Raw genomic sequence first — 24178 nt, 5'->3', positions numbered from 1 at the left:
TCAATGTTTCAACTAATGAAACCCTTTGTTTTTACAAGAACTCTAAAAATATTGACCAAAATTCTGTTTTTCTATCGCTGTAAACATTCCATTTTAAACATATATAAATTATTTCTTTTATGAATATATATGCCTTCAAAACTCATCATTTTGTTTTGTTTACCCAATAACATGTGTCTCGTTTTTCTCACATTCGATTATAAAACCTACAAATCTTTTTCACCAAAAATATTTCTATGAATTCAGCTCATACCAAAAATACTTCTCTCTCATTACAAATTACCTTAAAGTATAACCTCAAAACCAGTGTGAACACATCCCTAAAAGCTAATGACCACCTCCCTAAAACTGGTGATCTCAAACTTGTTAAGATAGAGATGACATCAATTTTTTTAATATGTCGTTTTAAGCAAAAAACAATATTACGTACTTAATTGTCATGCTAAAAATAGTAATATATCCAAAAATTATGAAAATACATTCAGTAGAACTGACATTGTTTTAGAAAAAAAAAAAAAAAAAAATCTATCGCTATAGACAACAAATATTGCCGCCATGAACAAGTAATCTAAAATATTTGTTCTAAGTGATACCCCTTTTTCAGTCTATTTTATAGCATCTAAGGAAAATGCAATTTTACCAAATTTTCCGTAAAAATTATTTTTAACTATAAATAACTTTCTACTTGATGAATTTTCGTAATTTTTGGATATATTACTATTTCTGACATGACAAGTACATAATATTGATTTTGCTTAAAACAACATATTAAAAAAAAAAAAAAAAAAAAAAATCGATCTGTCGACTCTTATCAAGCACCGATAAATGCTACACATGATGGATGCCATAACAATCTAATCTAAAATATGCTTTCTGAGTTATGTCCCCTGTTTCTGCAAGCTTCATAGTCTATTCTAAAGCATCTATGAAAAATGCAATTTTACCCAATTTTCTGTAAAAATCACTTTTAACTATAAATAACTTTCTATTTGATGAATTTTCTTAATTTGTTGATATATTACAATTCTAAACATGACAATTAATACAAATTTTGCTGATAAGGACTTATTTTAAAAAAATTGATCAGTTGCCTCTCCAACGATTTATATAAGAAACAGGTGTTACCAAAGGCAAGATAAATTACTTTTCTATTTACTTGGATGATTTTTTTTTTACTTGTACAGTTTAATCAAAACATTAAAAAATGAAAATATTGAAAAAAAAGTTATATTGTACGTACTCGTTATGGAATAAAGTTTTCATACAAAAAAAAATCAATTTGATCAAGCAGTTTTTTGTTTTCTTTTTTTTTTACATAGGAAAATCAAACTTTAATGAGATCGATTGAGTCATGGCCATCTTGTTTATCACGGATGAAGAGAGGGGCAACAGGGGAGATAACTCCAATCACTGTTTAAAGTTTGTCAAAATTTAACATTATTTTGAAACATGTGCAGAAAAAATAGCTAGATAAATATTTTTTTTTTTTTTTTTTTTTTACTTATTTTACAAAGTTTCTCTGTCCTTTTTCACTCCCTTTTTTTATTTTGTCCTTTGTTAAATCACTTTCGTTTAAAGGTATCCCTCCTCATCCTCAGAAATAGGCAAATGGCGATGATATGATTGATCTCATTAAGATTTGAGGCACCTCTGCATGTCAGTGACATGAGGCGAATGTGTGTATTTTAGTTTCAAAAACCGCCGACAGATGTCACTTGTCAGCCAAAGAACAGGGGTCGATAACTCTTCCTTTTCTAAAAGTATGTGCAAACTAAAATTATATTTTGCTACATTTTTATACAATCTTTCTGCACAAAAAAAAACTTATTCTTAAACATTTATAAATATTTCATGCTTTTTAAATTATATATTGCTACATTTTTATACAACCTCACCATAAAAAAAAAATAATTCTAAAAACAAACTATAAATGTTTCATGTTTTTATCATATTTATTTTATTTTCAGTTATGAATCACTCATTGAAAAGAAAAGTGACATGAGTCATTTCTATATTAAAATTATAATTTGCTACACTGGCAAACAAAAATTCTATTTTTATATATGTTTATACAAATTTACTGTGAAAAAAAAAACAAGAACAAATTATTCTTAAACCTCTATAAACATTTCATTGCTTTTAAATTTTGATATATGTTTATACAATCTTACTGTGAAAAAAAAAAAACAATCTTTCTGTAAATAAAAAAAATTATTCTTAGACCTCTAGGCATACCCCAAACTGTTGTGTAGAACGTCATCATTGTACACAATAACTAGTGACGTCATCATTTTGTGTGTTTACTGTAGTCTAGATCAATTTCTATAGAAGATCATTAAGCAGAAATTTATGAATAAATAAAATGTACAATAAAAAAAAAAATAGATAAAAACAATATAAGATTTACCTTTTGTAAAACAAATAGATTTTTAATAATGAACTACACATTAAATTAATTTTAACCTGTTCTGTTGATACATGTATCTAAAAATATTGCTGCTTACAGGCATCCATACTTTTATGGAAAAAAGGTGCAAAATTTGATTATATTTCAAGAGTCATATATTTTATTATATGAATATATTTTTTTATTGGAAACCTGTTATATAAAAAAAATCTGTTTAAACTTCATATTGCGTAATATTGGAAATTAATATCATTTAAAGCTTTTGAAAAATAATTATTTTGGAGTATTGTTTTTTTGTTGTAATTCAAACAATTATATTACTGAGGTAAAAATTATCAAGAAAAAGTTTTTTTTTTTTAACATATTAATTTTATGTCCAATTTTATTTACAACTTTAAGGTAAGTGAAAATAACAGGATTATATATATATATATATATATATATATATATATATATATATAGATAGATAGATAGATAGATAGATAGATAATAAATAGTTTTTAATTATTCAGCTTAAAAAATGTTGCAATTTTTTATCGACTTACATTTATTTTGTTTAATTTTTGTAACACGAAATATGAGGGGAGGGGGTAGAACACCTAAAAAAAATATTTCCTCTAATATATTTCACAAAACCTACTTTTATTATGTAAGTTTATTTAAAAATGAACAAACATCGAAAATTTCAAGAAAATATGACTATTTGATTTTTGCTAGATTTTTCAAACATGGGTGGGTCTACGGCTTAAAAAATGGTAAAATTTTACATTAAGGCCCGTCTCATGTACATATAAAACAAAATATTGTTTCTGTAGATTTAGGTGTGCTAAAAACGAATCTGCAAACCGTTTCCGTCACAAAAAAATACTTTTCATGATATGAAGAAATTACTTTTTCGAAAAGTGGGTGATTACTTTTCCATGTAAATTTAACTTAAAATGAGCACCCACATTCTGGCCACCTGAGAGGGGGGCATTTTTTTTGAGTACTTATTAGCTAAAAGGTTTTTTTGATTTCTCTTTATTTTTATCTTTCAATAAAGACACAAGGAAATTAAAAAATAAAGAGAAATCAGTATTATTTTACTTTAAGGTTCGTCTCACATTTGTATAGAAAAAAAAATAGTTTTTTGTAGTTTTCGGTGTGGTGTGCTTTAAAAGAATATGGTAACCGTTTCCATCGCAAATTTACCGTTTGTATGGTATTAACCCCTTAACTCTAGGACTATTTTCCATTTCACAGCCCAGCCTTCATTTACGCTACGCACGAGCATGAAAAAGCTGTTAAATGTGCATTCGTGTACCAAACTACATTGTCACAGTGTAGTATTGGCGAAAATTTAAAATTAGACGAAAAACAAGTAGTTTTCCAAATATGAAGCCATGTAATTCTATGTTATCACGGCTGGCCATTTTTGTACGCGCAATGGTATTAACCCCTGAACTCTGGGACTATTTTCATTTCACAGCCTAGCCTTCGTTTATGCTACGCGCGAGCATAAACAAAGGCTGTTAAATGTGCACTCGTGTACCAAACTGCCTTGTCACAGTGTCGACCGCATGCAGAGTTCAGAGGTTAATACCATGCAAAAGAAATTAAAACAAAAAACTTTTTAGCCAATAAACACAAAAAAATGCCCTCTCTTTCAGGTGGACAGAAAATGGGTGCTCATTTTAAGTTAAATTTACATGGAAAAGTGATCACCCATTTTTTGAAAACTTTCTTCATATCATGAAAACTATATTTTTGCGAAAGAAACAGTTTGCAGATTCGTTTTTAGCACATCGAAATCTACAAAAAAAATATTTTGTTATATACGAACATGAGACGGGCCTTAAAGTAAAATAATACCTAAAAAACGTCACTACATAGGAACGTTGTTTTAAAGTAGGCACCGCCAAAAATGGCCGAAAAATCAAGTTGTTGTTTTTTAAAACAAAATTACATTTATTAAAATCCATTATTTCTGAGTAACTTTTTTTTTTCCAGAAAGATAAAACCCTGAATTTTATCATATAGAAAGCAGAATAATGTAAAACTTTTTCTACTATTTTTAATTAAATTTTACATTTTCACCAAAAGTTAACAATTGATGTTTTTTGTTTTGCACAAAAAACGTATATAAATAGTTAAAAAAAAAAAAGGTTTTTGAAAGAATTAATTTGTTTATTTCTTGTCTAACTAAGATTTAGGGTGATTTTCTATGAGAATATGCAAAAATATTATAATATAAGTACCTGGATTTCAAATAATTCCACTTATTCATATAGGCAACCAGTTACTTCGAGTCGAATTGATTACTGTTTATATTTGTGCTTGATAAAAAGCAAACTATGGAAGACCAAAAAGCCAAAAAAACAACAACTTATTTTTCAGTGACAAAAATTTCAATGTATTATTAACGTTGAGGCTGGCCAGTACCAGATGGGTGACCATTTGTATGAGTTTGGTTTTTAATATGTATGTGTGTGGGGGCCAGGCTCTCCAAAATGGAGAGGGGGGCAATTTAAAGCAGATTAAAAAAAATAATTTCATTGCATTTGGTCCACCGTAGTCGAAAAGTGGCAAACGTTTCCAAACTTGATCGAAAAAATAATGATATTTTTAACACAAAGGGCACAATATTTATCAAATTTTTTTTTTTTTTTTTTTAATCGATTCTTCAAAGCATGCCCTGGGCATGCATTATTCGGCTTGCTAAAAAGAAATTGTTAATTTATTTATCAAAGATTTTAAAATGGCTTTTTTCGTATAAATATTAAAAAAAAATTTTTTTTGTTTTGCTCAACTTAAATTAATTATTTTACTTAACATATTCAGCGAATTTCACACTTTAAAACTCAAATGCGGGATAATTAAACACAATCGAAGTTTTGATATTCAGACATCAAAATAAGGTATGCAAACAAGTTTTTTTTTTTTTTTAATCTATAATCCCGTCCCTTACAACAACATATGTTTTGTTCAGTTTCAGATGATTATTTTAAGCATATTTGGAACCCCCTCAAAACAAGGGGGGGGGGGTTGTAAGCAAAAAAAAATATATATATGAATATTGTTTATGAAAAATAAGTGCACTGTTATAAAGTTCATTCTTCTCTTAATAATCGCTGAAAATTTCATATTGATTGGATAATTACCCGATTTTTGGTAGATTTTTAAAAAGACGGTCCGTCAAAAAGTACTTACCTGCCCCTCACTAGCAGTATCAGAATTTTGGGGGAATTTTTGACACCCCTAACAGAAAACTGCGATTAAAATATAGAAAACTCGTAATTTCTCTTTCTAAAGTGGGTTATTTATTTTCTTTATAGAATATGCTTCCAAAATAAACTATTTAAGTTGTTTAAAAAATAATAGAAATATTATTTTTCATTGTTTAAAAAACATTGTTTACAAAGTGCGTGCGTGCGCTCTAGGGAGCCATTTTGTTACGTAATGAAATCAATTGATTTTTATGAGATGAATATTTTTCAATTTTTAAACTTTAAAAATCTATCAAAATTTTCCTATTCGTTCAATTGTTACGTTTTTTTCAGGGTGAATGTAAAATTTTATGCTCTTTCCGATAAACTAAATATAATATTTTAGACAAACGTTGTTTTATAAATTCACCCCCCCCCCATTTTGGAATGTCTATGAGAAATTTAATAATTAATTTTGCTTGAAACGTTTTATATATCACAAATTGAAGATAAAACATGAATAAATAAAATACTCAAATTTAAAACAACAAAAAATATCACTTATCTGGTAATTTACCGGTAAAGTCCAAAATTTAAATCCTCCTTTTTTCGATAACCATGTGTTTTTTTTTTGTTTTTTTTTTTTTACGTGGAAGCTTAATTTTTGTTTAGAATGTTCCAGTAATTAATAGTCGATCAGTTTATATAATCATATTTAATTCCTGGTTTCCTTTTTTTCGATATATAAAAAAAAAAGACGAATTCGGATAATGCAGATTTATAGTATAATAAAAAAAATATTCAGGTATTTCTTTAAGATATTAAAAAAAGAAAAATACCATTGAACATCTGCGTCATATAGTAATTCGTGTTAATGAAAAAATGAAAACTATCAGATTTTGTCTACGATAGCGTCAAGGCACAAAAATAAAAAAAACCGGACAAGTTATCTCCCTTAAGTCAGGCAAAAACGTACTGCTACCGTCAATCTGTTCATTGCAATGTGGCCATAAAGTGGGTGCCCATTTGACGTCACATCATTATAGAAAAGTGACCCCCCACTTTGTGACCATTTGTAAAATTTTTTATCTTGGAAACTACTAGTTTCGTTTGCCGTATATATAAATGGTTATTTATGTTTTCAGCGCCTCCGAAAACCTTTAAAAGTGGAAAATTTGAAGGAATATAATCCAATATCGAGATTATTAAGGTTTCTGAATTAGTGGTTTTTTTTTACACTTATAGGCCTCCGTACATAAGAGATAATTTTTCACTTCCGGTGTCGTTACAACTTGCTTTAAAGACACGCCGTCGTCGCCGTGTGTTGGAAAAATCCTTCCATTTAAAAATACATGGATTATAATACATAAATATGAATAAATTCTCATACAGGAAGATTAAAAGAAAGCATATCTTACTCATTAACCAGGTAAGTTCTTTATTTTGCCGTTAAAATAATTATCGTAAGATTCAAGTAATGTTATTGTTCGAATGTTAAGTGAAGAAATCGACGGAAAAATAAATAAAATTGTTTATTTCTCTATTAAAGCTTTTATGATATTAAAATTTGGTCTTTGCTCGTTTTATTGAAATAAAATTTACGGGTTTAAATTACGTTTTACTATTATTAAAATCTGATAGAAAGATAGGTGTATATTCAAAATGGTGACTTCGCCTGCGAATGTCCCCAAAATTCTGATACTGCTAGCCCCCCACCCCCCAGTTTTGCCGGTGCCTATTTTAAAGCGTCGATAATGTAAACACGATTTTTGTCTCGCATTTTCATTATTTTTGTATGTTGTAAAAACTTTTTAAAAATATTAGCAGTTTGCGCGTTGGAGGTACTGTGAAAAAAAAAAGGGGGGGTTAATGATTGCTCAAGAGAGGGAGAGCGGTGTGCACATTCCTTACTAACCAAAAGAGATTGCCTTGCCTTTTCTGCTTTTTTAAAGTTTTTTTCCCCCAGGTCGGGTGAAAATTAATCACATGACCTTTTGGTTATTAAAAGGAGATTCTCTCCAGTGGTTTAACTTTTATTTTTAGATGCATTTGTGGCTGGTGCCGGAGCTTTGCTGGCAAGAGATTGTTAACAGACTGTCACGTCGCAGAAGGGGGGCAATTCTTCCGCAACTTAAGGTAGATGCACATTGCTTCCTTTTCTTGACTAAGCAGTCATTGGATTTTAAGGGAAAATTAATTTTTTTCACATTTTGCGGAAGAAACCTTTACTAACATGGATAGAAGCAAGGCAGATTTACAGAAAAGAATTTCTCTTCTATGGACCAAAATCAGAACTATTCTGGAGATGGCTCACATGGAAGATGAACTTTCTAGTAAATCGTTTGCTGCATTGCAGAAATCTGTTACCGAACATTTGACTGAAGTTGACATATGTGTTAGCAAGATTCAGCTGTTATCTGAGGAGGAGGAGAACTGGGTTCAAATTGAGAAAGAATCTCTGGCACATACCCTGAGATTCAGAAGGGAACGAGCAGCTGGAATTAAAGTTCCTCCCTACTACCTCTGAGACCATAAGTTCTGCTCCATGTTCCCCTGGAATTGAAAGAGGTGTGTTTTCTTTTATTGTGAAGCCGCCTCAGCTTCAGATTACTGGGCCTACCTTTGATGGGTTGGAGATGCAATCCAACCCCATGAGTTTCAGGAATTTCCTTTTAAGATTTGAAAATTGTGTGGCCGGCATGGCTAACGATGCCGAAAGACTGAATTTCCTTAAATGTTCGCTGTCCGGTCAACCTTTGTTGCTCATCAATCATATGACTATTTGCAACAGAAATTATGAGGTGGCTCTGTCTGTTCTGAAGAGCAAATACCTCGATGAGGATGAGATAACAGACCAAATATTCCAAGACATTTTGGACTTCACCTATAAATGAGATAGAGGTTATACCACTCTGACTAACTTCATTACTAAAGCAGCCTCTCTTCTGGTGGAGCTGGAAGGTTAATTCCGCTGTTCTTTCTCTGAGGACCATTCTTCGGGGGCTCGACTTATGGCAAAGATTCTTGTTTCCAAATTTCCCAGAGAGGCCCGAGGGGAGCCAATTCAAATTTCTGGGAAGAGAATCCTCACCTTGTCGTCCATTTTGCGAGATACTAGGGAGGCGGTTAAATGTCTTCTTATCAAGGGAGACGAGGTCCCTGGCTCCACCCTTAATACTAGTTGGGGGTCATTGGGGGATGTTTCATCTAGACCAAGGTCTGGTCCCTCTTGAAGGGATTCTTCACTTCAGGCTAACTCCACTTGTTGCACTCCAGGTGGAAACTTCTCATGCCTTCCCCCTGTTTTGTGTATTACCTTTGGCAAGGATGGTGACCAGGTTTCCGCCAACTGTTTGTTGGACACTGGCAGTGGCCAGACTTATCTGTCGGGTAATTGTAAGTATAGTACGTTAGTGTGGATATTTAAAGTGTCTATTTAAGGGGGCGGTTCATCAGGAATTTGTTTACGTTGGACTTGAAAACATCCAAGTTGTAGTCAGGAGGGAAGCAGGCAGACGGAACAGAGTTCCACAGGCGTGCAGTTCTAAGAAAGAAGCTTTGTTCATGGAATCTACGTTTTGATTTGGGCATAGATAAATAGTGGGGAAAGTTTTTGACAGTGGATTCAGCTAGACGAGTGTTTTTTGTAAAAGATTGGCAAGGGGGGGGGGACCAGAGATCTCTCTGGATTGGAGACCATTTCCTTTCCCCGTAAGACACTCAGTGAGAGTGAACCTGGCGAACTCTTCCTGTTTTGTGATGCCTCCTCGGAAGCCTATGGGTTCGTGGCATATGTGATTCAGAAGTGTTGATCTTGTTTGCTATTTGCCAAAGCTAAGATGGCTCCTTTGAAAAGGAAAACACTTCCTACACAGGAGCTCATGGCTGTGTTCCTGGCCATGAAGTGTCTGCCTACAATTCTAAAAAACTTTGGAAGATTCACTCGCTCTGAGATTCATGTGACTACAGATTCTCAAGTGGTCCTCTCTTGGCTTATCTCAGGGACCATCACGAGCAAGAACCTGTTTGCTCGAAATAGGCTGAAGGATATCCAGCAGATGAGCGTTGAATTAGAAGCCACTCTCAGCTTGTATCCCTCATTTTGGTATGGCAGAGAATCCCGCCGATTTGATCATTAGGGGAATGACGCTGGAAAGGTTCAAAACCTGCTTCCAGTTCTAGTGCTTTGGTCCAGGTTGGTTGAGAGGCAGCACCACTCTGTGGGCTACTCAAGACTTGCTATGCCTCAACGCAGCCAAGGTATAGCTTGTGCGTCTTGGAATGCTGCGATCCTCCATGGAGAGGAAACACCTACTGTTCTGCCGCTGGAAAGGTTCTCTTCATTTACTTACCATCATATCGGATATCCAAAGAGCTATCAATAACCGCCCTCTAACATATCGAGAATCTACAGAGACAGAGCTAACATATTTTTGCGGCCTAATAAGAGTCCTGGTTTGCTTTTAGATCTGAATGATGAGGATTTTGCCTCCCACCCCCCACCCAGCCGAGAAAGGCTGCTCAGGACCATGCAGGTTCAGGACCAGTGCCTGAAGAATTTCCGCACTCTATGGTATAATGAGTACCTGTTGAGCTTCCGGAAGAAACCCTAGAGACATTCTAAAGTGCCCTTCCAAAACAGATTAAAGGTTGGGGATGTGGTATTGGTGAGGAGTCCACATTAGCCTAGGCCGTTTTGGGTTCTTGGGATCATTTTGGAGATGTTTTACGGAGAGGATGGGGTAGTCAGGTCAGCAAGGGTAAAAGAGGTGGGGAGGATGCGGTGCATATCCACTCGTTAAAAAACCTATTCCCCCTTGAATTATCCTTAAGTGGAGAGGATCAAGATGGATCCATACCGGCATCTGTTGATAGGCCTGAGGATGGGATTAATGCTATTCCTCCTCAATCAACACCTGCCAATGGAGTAATTTGGCTTTGTCCTATATGCGATTCTCCACAGGATGATCAGGACATGATTTGTTACGACGGATGTAATGACTGGTGTCACTTCCAGTGTGTGGGAATCGAGTCTCCACCTCCTGCCAGACAGAAATAGTATTGTCCAAATTGTGCACCCCAGAGACGGCGGCGAGGTAGACCTAGCCTCCTCCCTGAATAATTAGTAACCAACAAAAAAAATAAAAAATAAAAATAACCCCAAAATTATATTAACAGGTTAACTTCGAGTAAGTGCATGCCTTATATTTTTTGTTTTCTTTCCTGGGGAATGTGTGAAAAAAAAGAGGGGAGGGGGTCAATGATTGCTCAAGAGAGGGAGAGCGGTGTGCACATTTCTTACTAACCAAAAGAGATTGCCTTGCCTTCTCTGCCTTTTTAAAGTTTTTTTTCCCCCAGGTCAGGTGACAGTTAATCACATGACCTTTTAGTTATTTAAAAGGAGATTTTCTCCAGTGGTTAAGGTTTTTTTTTTAGATGCATTTGTGGCTGGTGCTGGAAAGCTACTCTTTGACTACCTTAGCTTTGCTGGCAAGAGATTGTTAACAGACTGTCACGTCGCAGAAGGGGGGGGGCAATTCTTCTGCAACTTAAGGTAGGGGCACATTGCTTCCTTTTCTCGACTGAGCAGTCATTGGATTTTAAGGGAAACTTAATTTTTTTCACAGTATCTATAGACCTCTATAAATGTTTCAGGTTTTTAAAATTCTATTTTGCTACATTGACAAACTAAAATTATATTTCGATACATTAAATCCCTCATTGAAAAAAAATTATATTAATGCATTAAAATTATATTTTGATAAAAAATTTTTATTCAATAAATGTTTCGATTTTCGTATTTTTGTGTTATTTATTTTGTTATATTTTTTTGCGTTATCGTAAACACTTGTTTATATTTGAGGTTCACATAATAGCCGCTAGACGCCAGTTCTCTTTCGAAGAACGGGGTCGATAACTCCTGTTGCTAATATGTCACTGACATGCAGAAGTGCCAAATTTGATTTTCCTCTGTAAAAAAAAACAAAAAAAAAATACTTGATCAAATTAAGTGATGGGTTTGTATTACTGTACACATAGATTCGAAAAAGTTGTCAAAAAACAAATATATAACAAATACATGTTATCAAAGGCAAGATGTTACTTTTCTACCATACTGGATATATTTTTCGTGTTTTTATTCAATGTAACATGTTTATTCAGCTCGAAAACCATAGTGTTTAGCGATGTATTTGAACATTCAAGATGGCGTCTTATTCTCTCTTTAACACGGTAAGTGTGGGAAAAGATGTTATAAATAAAAAACCGGATAAAATACTGTTAAAAACTCGCTCAATATATGTTACTATTTTGTATAGTTTTTTATTTATAACACCTTTTTCCATACTTACGGTGTTAAAGAGGGTGTGAGACGCCATCTTGAATTTTCGAATACATCGGTAAACACTATGTTTTTCGAGCTGAATAAATATGTTACATTGAATAAAAACACAAAAAATATATCCAGTTTGGCAGAAAAGTAACTTATCTTGCCTTTGATAACATTTATTTGTTATATATTTATTTTTTGACAACTTTTTCGGATCTATGTGTACAGTAATACAAACCTCCTTCCCCCCCCCCAATTGTGGAAGCACAGAATAGTTACAAAACACCCTCCCCTCACTCATGTTACGAATGGCTTTCGAAATAACGTTATTTCAGCGCGGTACCAAAAATACATAAGTACCGGTAATTTTTACGACGTGCCCCAGCAGCAGCGCATTATAAACATCCCCACCACCACCCCATATTGAGAATAGCTTTCGGAATAAACACCCCCAACCTCCCCATGATAAGAACGGCTTTCGAGGTTGGGGGTGTTTATTCCGAAATCCGCTCTTAACATGAGAAAGTTAAGGTGTTTATAATACACTGGGGCACGTAAAAATTAATCAATTTTTTTTGTAAGAAATGAATACGTACAATATATTTACCATTTTTTTTTCTTTTTTTTTCAATATTTTCATTTTTTTGATGCGTTAATTAACCTGTACAAATCCCGTGTGTGCGCGTGTGTGCGCGTGCGCGTGTTTTAACTTATTTTATGGTGTTTATTTAGTTTAAAACAATTTACTTTGCAATCAATAATAAAATACATAAAACTTAAAATCTCAAAACCGAACACGTGGTCTGAAGAAAGAACATATAAAATCTAAACAAACAGAGCTGTTAAAAAAAATGCAATGCGGTAAAAAAAAAAATAATAATAATAAATAGATTAATTTCAATGTTATCCACTTACTCCAGAAAATGTTCAAGATTCTGTGAAAGGTTTGATAGAAGATTCAAAGTATTTGATAAACACACTTCTCCTTCCGCCATGTTGGAAAATATTTTTGTTTTCTTTTTTAGACACAGAAGAGTTCGAAGCGGTGAACAATAATTTATTTCCCCTTAATAAAAATGATCCGATTAACATATTTTTTTTTTTTTTTTTTTTTTTTAAGTTTATTTTTTAATGAGTTACCATAACAAAAGTACGCTCATTTCGGTATTATTTTACTTTAGGTCCCGTCTCACGTTCGTATATAACAATATTTTTTGTAGACTTCGGTGTGCTAAAAACGAATCAGCAAACCGTTTCCGTCGCAAAAAAAAAAAAAAAAAGAAAAAAGTTTTCATGATATGAAGAAATTACTTTTTCGAAAAGTGGGTGATCACTTTTCCATGTAAATTTAACTTAAAATGAGCACCCACTTTCTGGACACCTGAGAGGGGGATTTTTTGTGTGTTTATTGGCTAAAAAGTTTTTTGTTTTATTTCTTTTGCATGGTATTAATCCCTGAACTCTGGGACTATTTTCCATTTCACGACCTAGCCTTCGTTTACGCTATACACGAGCATAAATGAAGGCTGTTAAATGTGCAGTGTGCACTCGTGTACCAAACTGCCTTCTCACAGTATAGTATTGACGAAAATTTAAAATTAGACGAAAAACAAGTAGTTTTCCCAATATTAAACTATTGTACGCGCAAGCGCGTGCATGCGGTCGACACTCGCGCGTGACGTATGCGCTTCGACCATATGCGATATTACTACACTATGACAAGGCAGTTTGGTACGCGAGTGCACATTTAACAACCTTTTTTTTTAGGCAGGATTGGAGTTTAGGTGGCAATTAACCTCGAACCCAAAACAACCCAAACCAAAAACAAAAGGGACACAAATATCGATTCATCGCTTTTTATCCATGGAAACAGTGACCATATCGTTCAGTTTCCAAATAAGCTGAACTTATTTTTCAAAATTAAATATAAATAGAATTTTTTTCTTTTATTTTAAACAATATTCTAAATTTCTTTTGATATCGACCTATTTAATAATCTTTCTTTATTGAAAATGTATCGCTAAAAGGCATTAATATTAATTTTAATTCATTTTTAGTGATATTTTTTTATTCCGTTGACGTTGTGCAAAAAACTCGCAGGAAATGAATAAAACAATATAAACAGATATTTTTTTTTAAATAAAAAGATGAAACAATTTTTAGAACTTTTGATAATTTAAAAAATTTTAGACAATACGAACAGAATTGTTCTGGTACTTTTGATGAGGGTGTTTTGCAAATATTCTGTACTTCATTCTGGTTAAGTTTTTTTGTTTCTTTGGGTTTTTTTTCATTCCTATCCTTTTAGCTTAGTAGTATTTCTACAGTTTTTTCTTTTTCTTTCTTTCAGACATATTTCCTTGAAAAAGTGGTCTGGCAAAAGGCGCTTCTGGTTTTATTATATTTTGTGATTCTTTTAATTGACTTATTTTACCCAAGAAAACCAGAACTTCTTTAAAGTGACATTTTTCATTAAATAAGAGATTTGTTAAGGGAAGAGATCCTTTATCTAGATCAGGGGTTCTCAACCAGGGTCCACATTGACCCTAGGGGCCGATGGAATATTTCTGGGGGTCTACAGGCAAAACATAACAAAACTTATTATAATTGTTATAGAATATTTTATTTGCATTAAATTAGTTTTCATTTAAAAATAAAGCTTAATTATATAATATTTCTTTGTGTTATATCGTAGATTATATGAATAACAAGTCATTACTGGGGTTGTACAGAAAGGGTTTATTTAGGTAAAAAGGTACACACATTTCTAAGCGTCCATTGACAGCTTAGTACTAAATTCTGTCTCCCATGTGAGGAGAGTTTGCTTGTCTTTTTATAGACGTAACAGTCCATTCATTTGAGGGGTGTTGGATCAGTCCATTATATCACCTTCCTCCCAAGCTAAATTCTTCCCTAGAATTTCGCTTCACCATTTTTTTCTTTTTTGACTTTGTCCAAATAATTCAGTTCTTTTTCTTTTTCTTTCACTTCTTAAAATTTGCGTTTGCGAATTTTTTGATTTTGGAGAGTGACTTGTATTTTCAGTTACTGGTGCTTCCTTTTTTGGAGGCTCTATGTGAAAAATGTCATACAGTACTTCCATCGGTACTTCATTGTTTTTAACTATTTCAATATATCGGGGTCTGAGTTGGTTTATATGTTTTTTGTGGGAAGATGTCTGACCTTTTATAATGTAGACCATTCTTCCAATTCTTTTTGAGATTATGCCTTCTTCCCAAAAACTCTTCCCTGCCCGATAATTGTTGAAAAAAACTTTATCCCCGTCCTTATATATCTTGTATCGTACATTATCTTTTACACTTTTTTGTTACTTTTTTACTCGTCGAACACAGAGCGGTCGAACACAGAGCGTACTTTTCTGGCAAACATTATTTCCGCTGGGGATAAATTTGCATTCGGATTAGGCGTTATGCTGTACACTGCTAAAAATTTCTGAAGACTTTTTTCTTCAGTGTCGATGTTATCGTTCTTTTTTAAAGCTCGTTTAAAAGTATCGACAAATCTTTCAGCTTGTCCATTAGATCGAGGGCTAAAAGTTGGTGTTGTGATATGCTCTATGGCCGGTGACTCACAGTAGATCTTAAATTCTTGACCTTTGAACATGGTGCTATTATCACTAACAATTGTTTTTGGTACGCCAAAACGCCCAAATACCTCGCCAACGCCTTTATTGTGTTTGCCGCTGTACGATGTTTGCATTTTAAAATTTCTGGCCATTTCGACATGCTATCTACTATTACCAGGTAATAATATTCTTTTAGAGGTCCTGCGTAATCTATATGGATCCGCGTCCATGGTATATCTGTTTTAGGCCAAGGTTGCGTCTTAGTGGGCGGCGCTTTTGCTGCTAGTTGGCAACCCTTACATAATTTTATCATTTTTTCTATGTCCTGATCCATTCCAGGCCAGTACGTATATTCTCTCATTAGTGCTTTCATTCTGAAGATTCCAGGATGTCCCATGTGGAATTCTTTTAAAATTCTCTTCTGTAATACTTGAGGTATTACCACTCTATCTGCGTACATTAGAATTTCATCGCACTTTGAAAATGGAAAAACTGTTAATCCTTTCCTCTTCTTTTCTTTTTGTCCCACTTGTTTTCATCTGTTCTTGCTGCTTTCTTTATTTCCTCAAGTGTTACCGGAAGTTCCCTAACAGTATTTATTAATATATCTGTTAGTTCATTTTCTTCTTTTAGTGCAGCTATAACAGTTTCTTCAAGTAATTCAGTTTTATTTGGGATCAACCTGGACAAACCATCTGCGTGTGCAATTTTGCTGGATGCTAGGTGTTTCATTTTAAAATTGTAGTTTAACAGAATCATGCTCCATCTTTGTAACCTATTAGCCATATGAGTAGGAACTCCTTTTTTGGAACCAAAAATCGATAACAAAGGTTTGTGGTCCGTTTCCAAGATAAAAAATCTTCCATGGATGAACCTATGAAATTTCCTCATGGCGTATACAATTGCCAGAACTTCTTTTTCTATCTGACTATAATTTTTTTCTGCGGGTAGCAAAACCCTTGAGGCATGAATAATTGGTTTAGTCGATCCATCTTTGAGTCTGTGTAGTAGCACAGCACCTAAACCGTATTTGCTCGCATCTGCTGCTACAATTAATTCTTTTTTCGGATCGTAGTAAGCTAGTGCTAAATCCGATAACAGACATTTTTTAATCTTTAGGAATGCTTCATCACATTCTTTTGTCCAGAGCCATTTTTTATTCTTTTTCAATAATTCGTTTAAAGGTGCTCTTAGTTCATGCATATTTGGGATATAAGAATTATAATAATTTGCTAGTCCCAAAAATGACTGTAGCTGCACTATATTTTCTGGTCTAGGCATGTTTTTGATTGCTTCAGTCCTATTAGGATTAGGTTTTCTACCATTTCGATCAATCACTTGTCCCAAATATTCAATTTTGTCCATCCCAAAATTACATTTTTCGAGAGCCACTTTCAATCCATAGTTTGATATTCTCTCGAATACTTTGCCAATGTGGATCTTATGCTCTTCCACATTTTTACTTCTTATAAGATCTAGATAAGCCATAGCAAAATCCAAACCTGCAAGCATTGTATCCATAATTTGCTGGAACAAATTTGGGGCTACTTTTAAACCAAAAGGCAAACGTTTTAGTGAAAATAGTCCCTTATGGGTATTTAATGTCAGGTACTTAGAACAATCTTCCTGGACTTTTACTTGCCAATACGCTTCAGACAAATCAATTTTTGTAAAAATTTTTCCTCCGCTTAACTTCGAAAAAATTTCCTCTGGAGTAGGAAACGGGTAGTTATGCTCCTTGAGACAATCATTTAGACCTGTCGAAAATCTGCGCATACCCTGATTTTATTATTTTTCTTCTTAACGTAAACCGTGGGTGAAGCCCATTCAGAGTAGTCCACTTTTTCTATTACTCCAATATCTTGAAGTCTCTTTAATTCTTTCTCTATAGTTTCTAATGCTGAATATGGAACCTTTCTTTTGGGTTTGAAAACTGGTTTAGCTTCGTCCTTTAGTTCAAATTTCACCTCCGTTTTCGTACAGCAACCCAAACCTTCAGAGAATACCTCTTTAAAGTCTTTTTTTAATTCGTCAATAAACTTTCCTGGTAGTTTAGAATTTTCTAAACCCGCCAGACTTACTTTATTGCAAAATGAGCTTATGGGTTTTCCCCATAAATTAAAAAGAATCATTAAGTCTATACCGGACAAATTAGAATTTTTCCCCGGTACGACATATAACTTGGTTTTCACAGCATTCTCCTTTAGAGACACATTGGTAAAAAATTCACCCTTAAATTTTAGTTTATTTCCAGACACACTTCTGGCAATTTTTTTTGTATTTTGTAACTTTGGAAACCCAATTTTCTTCCAAGTTACTTCGTCAATTATACTTATGTCGCTTCCCGTATCTAGAAGACAGTTCACATTACGGCCATTAATTTTAATTTCAATATATTTTCTTTTATCACACCTAGACTCATTTTTAGAACCAATGGTCTTTATTTCTGCTTTTCGGTATTTTCCTTTCCTGCATACCGTTGATTCATGGCCTTTTTTATTACATTTGTTACATATTTTGTATTTAAAGTAACAATCTTTAGTGAACTGGTTTTTTCCCCCACATGTCTTACAGGATTTTTCGTGTGCACATTTCATCATCCTTTCCATTTTTTTTTTCCATATTTTTTTCTTCAAAATTTTTTCCTTCGATGCTTGTATTGTCCTGCTTTAAATTTAAGTTTCTGACACTCTTCCGTAACTTTTTGTAACGTTATTTCTGTGTCTTGGTTCATAATGGATAATATCCTTGAACGAATATACTTATCTTTAGAGGCTGTTAAACCTTGCACAAAGATTAGACTTTTAAACATATCCTCTTTGAGGTCTTTTAATTTAAAGGATTCACAATGAGCATTCACTTTCCCTGCATAAGTAATAAAATCTTCGTCCTCCTGCTTCGTGATATTTAAACATTTATAACGTGTATAGAATAGACTATCTCGTTCACTGAAAATGTTTGACAATATTTTTATTGTTTCACTAAAAGAAATCTCTTCAGGTTTCTTTGGCAGGATAAAATTCGTATACTTTGTATTTTCCTGAGATCCAAGTTTTTGAAGAAGGATAATCTTCTCTTCGTCTGTCCAAGACTGACATCTCTTAGCAAAAATATTTTCGTATCTCTGAACATATGCCGGAAAAGTTAACCCATTTGTTGGCTCGTATACAAATTCGGATAAAGAATTTGCTATTCCTTCAGGAGTGAAACGACAGTCTTTCTGCTGCATTAAAATACTCTGTAGTATTTCGCTTTGCTTCAATTGTTGTTGCTGAAGTAATTCCATTTGCTTTTGTTGTGCAAACAATGCCGATTGCATAGTTCTAGTGAATTCCGCTAATTGCTCCATGTTAAAAAAAAATTTTTTTTTTTTTTTACAAAACCACACAATTAAACAAAAGATTCACTCAAATGTCCTATAAATTCAATGAATTAAAAGCACAATTTCCTTCCGAAGAGAAAAAAAAAAACACTTCCAGCCGAATAAAACTTGAAATGGACACTTCTTTTTTTTTTTTTAAATGTTCTTTTCAAAAAAATGTTCGCTTCAAAATGTCAATTTCTCTTCTTTTTTTTTTTTTTAGGACCGTAACAGACTGAAACACTTACTTTTTAAATGTTGGCTCTGTCGAAGTTTTTTTTTTCTTCTTCCTTCTTTGGATTTCTTTTGTTTTCTGCTCGTTAATCTTCTTGTGTGCTTTTTCCTTCGCTTTGTTTTTTAGTGAGTTTCGTTCGAATTCTTCATCGCCAGTTGTTATATTGTAGATTATATGAATAACAAGTCATTACTGGGGTTGTACAGAAAGGGTTTATTTAGGTAAAAAGGTACACACATTTCTAAGCGTCCATTGACAGCTTAGTACTAAATTCTGTCTCCCACGTGAGGAGAGTTTGCTTGTCTTTTTATAGATGTAACAGTCCATTCATTTGAGGGGTGTTGATCAGTCCATTATATCACTTTGATTATTAAAACCTCAAAATTTATATGAGTGAAAAATAGAAGATTGTCTTATGACCAATAGTTATGAAGGGGTCCACCAAGATAAAAAGGGAAAAGGGGTCGATGAGTAAAAAAAGGTTGAGAACCACTAATCTAGATGAATACCTATTTACTATGCCTCCCCACGGGACAGAGTTAGACACCAGGGTCGTTTTTTAACGTGGAGAAAAGGTACAAAAATAAAAATTGTCTCAGTCGTGAAGGATTTCTCCTCCACCGAAAGAGAACAAGAAATAGAAATGCAGCATCTGAAGAACAGATGGTATTTATTTGCTCCCCCACCAAGCAAATTAGGCACAAGGCCGATTTTTAATGTGAGGAGTGAAGGGGAAATGGGGACCAACTCCCCGGGGAGTAGGGGAGTTGGATAATGACAATTGGTATGAAGGGTTGCCCCTACATTGACCAAGGTCTTATATGTGAGGTTGCCCACACATATGGTCTTTGCTTGCAGTATCTGCCGGAACAGATGGTATTTATTTGCTCCCCCACCGAGCAAATTAGGCACAAGGCCGATTTTTAATGTGAGGAGTGAAGGGAGGGGGAAGGGGAAAAGGGGACCAGCTCCCGAGAGGTGGGAAATGGGAGCTGGTTAAATGTCAGACATGTGGGGTTGCCCCCACATCTGGTCTTTGCTAGTCATAGCTAGTCATAGCTTGCAGTATCTGCCGGAACAGATGGTGTTTATTTGCTCCCCCACAGAGCAAATTAGGCACAAGGCCGTTTTTAATGTGAGGTAAAAACCAGCTCCCCTAAAAGTAGTCAAAAAGGGGGCACTCTGGTTACCAAAAATAATAATTGTCCCAGTATAGAGGGTTTCCCCTCCATTGACTGGTACAAATTATCTTAAGTGTAGTATCTGCCGGAACAGATGGTATTTATTTGCTCCCCCACTGAGCAAATTAGGCACAAGGCCGTTTTTAATGTGAGGTAAAAACCAGCTCCCCTAAAAGTAGGCAAAAAGGGGCACTCTGGTTACCAAAAATAATAATTGTCCCAGTATAGAGGGTTTCCCCTCCATTGACTGGTACAAATTATCTTAAGTGCAGCATCTGCCGGAACAGATTGTATTTATTTGCTCCCCCACCGAGCAAATTAGGCACAAGGCCAATTTTTAATGTGAGGAGTGAAGGGAGGGGGAAGGGAAAAAGGGGACCAGCTCCCAAGAGGTGGGAAATGGGAGCTGGTTAAAGGTCAGACATGTGGGGTTGCCCCCACATCTGGTCTTTGCTAGTCCTAGCTAGTCATAGCTTGCAGTATCTGCCGGAACAGATACTACACTTTGATCTTGTCCCGAAGGCCACGAATAGAGATGAATATATGACATTATTTACTAAAACAAGTAGAAGATTCTTTATGACGTAATGCAATGCATAAAGTAACAAAAAGATGACGTCATCTGGATTACATGTTGTCTATGTGAACATTGAGAGAGAGAGAGAGGAAGTAAAATCAATGTTTTTGAGATTTTTCATGGCCAACTCAGCAGAACATTTCTTTATGACTGAGACAATTTTTTTATTTTTGTACCTTTTCTCCACGTTAAAAAACGACCCTGGTGTCTAACTCTGTCCCATGGGGAGGCATTGTAAATAGGTATACTATGATAGGGATAAGATCTTGCCACAGGTTTTGGAAATGTCGAAATTTTTAATGATAGCTAGGATATGGGAAGAGGTGGAAGAGGCTGTTCCCATCTGTAGTGGAAAATTAGGGAGGAAGTGGTTTGTAGAGTCCAGAGTGGAGATCAGGAGAACCCACTGAAAAAGCCGTTCTGCCTTATCCATTGTCATGGAGCAAGTTTTCCAGAAATTGGAAGTTCTTAATATTTGATGTGCTGCGATTTTTAGTTATCTAAGTATATCTACTCTTAGCTGCAGCTATACTTTTACAATAATTTAAGGCTACACATCTTTGCTTATGTTTATCTGACTTGTGCCAATTGAAATCGTAGAATGTTTGGTGTCTCTGCACAATAGCAGCTGCATTGAGGGAGTGAAGCTTGCTATGGAATTTCCAACAATTTGGAGATAAATACTTTGCTACCAGCTTTGGCCCATTTAGTTGCCTCCTCTGCACAATATCCAGCAAGAAAAGAGAAAATTTTATTTTAAGATGCATCCCTGATGAGATCTCTGAGGGATTCCCAATCAGCACCTTGATAGTATCTGGTTGTTTTGAGTAACAGAGTTTTTGTTGGGGGTTTATTGTGATCTCAACCATTATTAATAGGTCGTCAGCACTTTTAATTAGGTTATGAGAATCTGTGACACAAGTCTCAGGCATTGTTGTCAGAAATGAGTTGATGAGTAAGGCCTGATCATTATGCTCTGAGAGGCAGGAAGGTGACTGTTTGTGTAAGGGAATGGAGAATCAAGAAACTATGCATGCTATTACCAACTAAATCTGTAGAGGTAAAAACAATTGAGCCACTCACTGGAAATTAAAAAGTCCTTAAATATATAGATTTTGGCTGCATGCAATACAGTCAAATCTAGGTCGAGGTGGAATCATATTAATAAAATGAAGTAGATTTTTGTTGTGCCACTTTTGACACTCTAGGAAAACAACTGAGCAATTCTTATATAAATCTTTTGCACTTACCATTTTCAGCAAAATACTGCAGAATGCTTTCATGCAGGAATGCACACATTTCATCACCATTTAATAAATCTTACAATTTACCCTTTTTAACTCGCTTGCTCAAATAATTAATCCCACATAGGTAGTAGCAAATAATTTACTTTCATTAAAGTCCTCCCACAGAACCTGAAATCATCGGATATTTTTTCCATAGCCATACATATCCACATTTAAGAATAGGTTTCCAAATAATAACGTTATAATTATATCAGCACGGTTGTATTCTGCATAAGCACATGTTTCAAGTTTAGTGAGATTCAAAATCTTCAAAAGTTGAGTCAGAATTTCCAAAGAATACCGAATTTCCATTACTAACGATTACTATATTGTCCAATTTCTACTGTACACTCTTTAACCCTTATCCTCGAGTGGTCTATTGGCCTTGATAAGTGGTGATGCCTATGTAAAAAAAAAAAAGGCAAAATATATGAAAGTCCAAACCAAAGGTTGACAGATTTTAAATACAGAGGATAATATTTTGAAACTGACACCCCTAAATTCATATTGCATCTGTGAAAGAAAAACGGACAAGTTAAAGCTCAGAAAAAGGAAAGGGTTGTGGCAGACGGGAGGTTCCTAGTCAAAAAGAAATTATTTGCATTCTTAAATGCACTCATTTTGTACATATTATGTTACACTAAAAACTTTATTTAACAAACGCTCCCCATTAATGCCAAGTTTAACAGAATGATGGAATAGACGGCAATCAACAATTTGACATACACATAAACATTAGTACCAGTCGATCTTTAGAATAACCGTTTGTATATTTCGAGCACAGTAATAACATTCCCAGTGATGATTTTGAATACATTTAACCAACACAAAAATTCTTATTACACATCGTATTATAACTTTTCATACTTTTAATTTAAGTTTTTGAAAATATAAGACCATAATTTAAATAAATCATTTAGCTTACTCATCGAAAATGTAGATACATAAGTATTCATGCAACATACTTACACATAAAACGATTTTTGTCAGACGTTTTCATCATTCATATATATGGATACCCTAACCAGTAAAACCCTACTTTTTTCTCTTTAACTTTGCTATATTACATACAACATTAAAACAGGATTCTATATCATTTCTTGTCATTGATACATAAACAGCAATAAGTAGAGAAGCATGAAACCTGTTTGATACGAAAAATAAAATGATAAATGCAAATTAAGGCCCTATCGTAGTTCAAGCAGTATAAAAAGATATATTTTGTTTCATGATAGTGAGATTATATCACGCACATGAGGTTGTTGTCACTTGGGAAGAGGACAAAAAGAAAAATATCATGGCTGACTGAGGAAGAAGTGATCGAATGGTGGAAGAGAATAAGTGAACCTTTCATCGCGAGAGAAACATGAACACAAATTTGATGTTTGTTCTCACCTCACAAGAATTTACATGACTAAACTAGGGATTAATTCCTGGAAAAAAGACTATAGAGAATCTTTCAAGTAATTTTAGTCATTATTATAGCAAAGATATGAATCAGCAGTGATATGGCGAAACCATTTACCAGCAAGGGAGATGTGGTTGTATAGCTGAAGAAACTGAGATTGGTAGCGAGAAGGTTTATGATGTGACAAGGTTGCTCTCATGTATCTGGACGGGATGCATTGACCCAACTTTGCGCCTCCCAGGTTTTGCTACAAATAGTAAGAAGCAGTGGGTAGCTGCAAATCATACCAGAACAAGACACTGCAGGACTGCAGTAAACAAACACAGGTGGAGACAAATAGACTCCCCAGACTACCCAAAGTGTAAGGAAGCCCCCACAGGACACATATAACCTGATCCTACACCATCCAGTCACCCAAGTGAAAGGAGGCTATGTGGCAGTCTGTCTATCTGAAGACAATTTCCCAGACTGGCTAAAAAATAGTAGTATAGAGGTCTAACCCATACGATATCAACATTTCAATATATTTTTTCATGTGGAACACTTTTACTTTAAGTTCGCCCCAAAAATAAATTCAGTAAACCTTTTAAATAAATTCCCTTTACTTTATTTAAGGAAAAACTC

General features: G+C 34.2%; 1 protein-coding gene across 1 annotated transcript in view; it reads right to left on the bottom strand.

Annotated features, from left to right (window-relative positions):
• LOC145279728 (U3 small nucleolar ribonucleoprotein MPP10-like) overlaps positions 1-13382 on the bottom strand; it is a 48445-nt gene extending 35063 nt beyond the window's left edge. The window contains exon 1 of the mRNA XM_080131019.1: positions 12836-13382. Within this exon, the coding sequence (XP_079987145.1) occupies positions 12836-12915 (80 nt within the window). The 5' untranslated portion in view covers positions 12916-13382. The remainder of the gene's footprint in view (positions 1-12835) is intronic.
• Between the last annotated feature and the right edge of the window lie 10796 nt (positions 13383-24178).

The sequence above is a fragment of the Euprymna scolopes genome, chromosome 7, assembly GCF_053919585.1.
Source record: "Euprymna scolopes isolate OS-2025 chromosome 7, ASM5391958v1, whole genome shotgun sequence".
NCBI lineage: Eukaryota > Metazoa > Mollusca > Cephalopoda > Sepiida > Sepiolidae > Euprymna > Euprymna scolopes.
This window is presented reverse-complemented; position numbering and strand designations above follow the sequence as displayed.